The sequence below is a fragment of the Calonectris borealis genome, unplaced genomic scaffold, assembly GCF_964195595.1.
Source record: "Calonectris borealis unplaced genomic scaffold, bCalBor7.hap1.2 HAP1_SCAFFOLD_49, whole genome shotgun sequence".
NCBI lineage: Eukaryota > Metazoa > Chordata > Aves > Procellariiformes > Procellariidae > Calonectris > Calonectris borealis.
This window is the reverse complement of record NW_027441458.1, coordinates 962,633-963,945: the sequence shown is the minus strand read 5'-3', so window position 1 is coordinate 963,945 and position 1,313 is coordinate 962,633. Positions and strand designations below refer to the sequence as shown.

At 52.5% G+C, this 1,313-nt stretch overlaps 1 protein-coding gene across 1 annotated transcript; it reads left to right on the top strand.

Moving 5' to 3' along the window:
* Positions 1-480: 480 nt before the first annotated feature.
* LOC142076425 (olfactory receptor 14J1-like) lies at positions 481-1,098 on the top strand. The gene has a single exon (XM_075138727.1). It carries the CDS (start codon positions 481-483, stop codon positions 1,096-1,098), a length of 618 nt encoding a protein of 205 aa, XP_074994828.1.
* Positions 1,099-1,313: the final 215 nt, after the last annotated feature.

The window sequence follows — 1,313 nt, the reverse complement described above, 5'->3', positions numbered from 1 at the left end:
ACCAGAGCTCGTGCAAGGGACCTGCCAAAGGTCTTCCTGAATGGAGAGAGACACTTTGGGGGGGTCCTATGAGAAATGGCTTTGCTTTTGCTCAGAGAAGTCTCTCCTAACTTGTCACTGTCTTTTCCCTCTTGGACAGTCCCCCATGCCCAGAGGCAGCAGATGTCCAACACCAGCTCCATCACCCACTTCCTCCTCCTGGCCTTCGCAGACACGCGGGAGCTGCAGCTCTTGCATTTCTGGCTCTTCCTGGGCATCTACCTGGCTGCCCTGCTGGGCAACGGCCTCATCATCACCGCCATAGCCTGCGACCACCGCCTCCACACCCCCATGTACTTCTTCCTCCTCAACCTCTCCATCCTCGACCTGGGCTCCATCTCCACCACTGTCCCCAAATCTATGGCCAATTCCCTGTGGGACACCAGGGCCATCTCCTACTCGGGATGTGCTGCCCAGCTCTTTCTCTTTGCCTTCTTGGCAATGGCAGAGTATTATATTCTCACCATCATGGCCTATGACCGCTATGTTGCCATCTGCCAACCCCTGCACTATGGGACCCTCCTGGGCAGCAGAGCTTGTGTCCACATGGGAGCAGCTGCCTGGGGTGGTGGGTTTCTCACTGGTCTGCTTCACACTGCCAATACATTTTCACTGCCCCTCTGCAAGGGCAATGCTGTGGACCAGTTCTTCTGTGAAATCCCCCCACTCCTCAAGCTCTCCTGCTCACACGCCTACCTCAGCGAAATTGGGCTTCTTGTGGTTACCCTTTCATTAGGATTTGGGTTTTTTGTGTTCATTGTGCTGTCCTATGTGCAGATCTTCAGGGCTGTGCTGAGGATCCCCTCTGAGCAGGAACGACACAAAGCCTTTTCCATCTGCCTCCCTCACCTGACGGTGGTCTCCCTGTTTGTCAGCACTGGCATATTTGCCAACCTGAAGCCCCCCTCCATATCTTCCCCATCCCTGGATCTGGTGGTGACAGTTCTGTACTCAGTGGTACCTCCAGCAGTCAACCCCCTCATCTACAGCATGAGAAACAAGGAACTCAGGAATGCCCTGAAGAACCTGTTTCTAGTAGTAGTATTTCGGCAGCAATAAACCGCTTATAACTTTTCATAAATATTCTCCAATTGATCTCAGGCAACTTGTGTCTTTTGGGCATTGTACTGGTTATAATCGTGTTTGCTCAGAAATGTTTGCTTTCATCGTCCTTCTCAAGAGTCTGAAGCCAGTCTGTCTGGCCCAAAGGCCTTCTCTCCATGAGTCTATCACTGCGCCAATGCTGGCCTCCTTTGTGGCATGTCTGTAAATAT

Excerpts from the sequence above, each read along its gene's own strand:
- LOC142076425 (XM_075138727.1), top strand. The coding sequence starts at position 481 with ATGGCAGAGTATTATATTCTCACCATCATGGCCTATGACCGCTATGTT.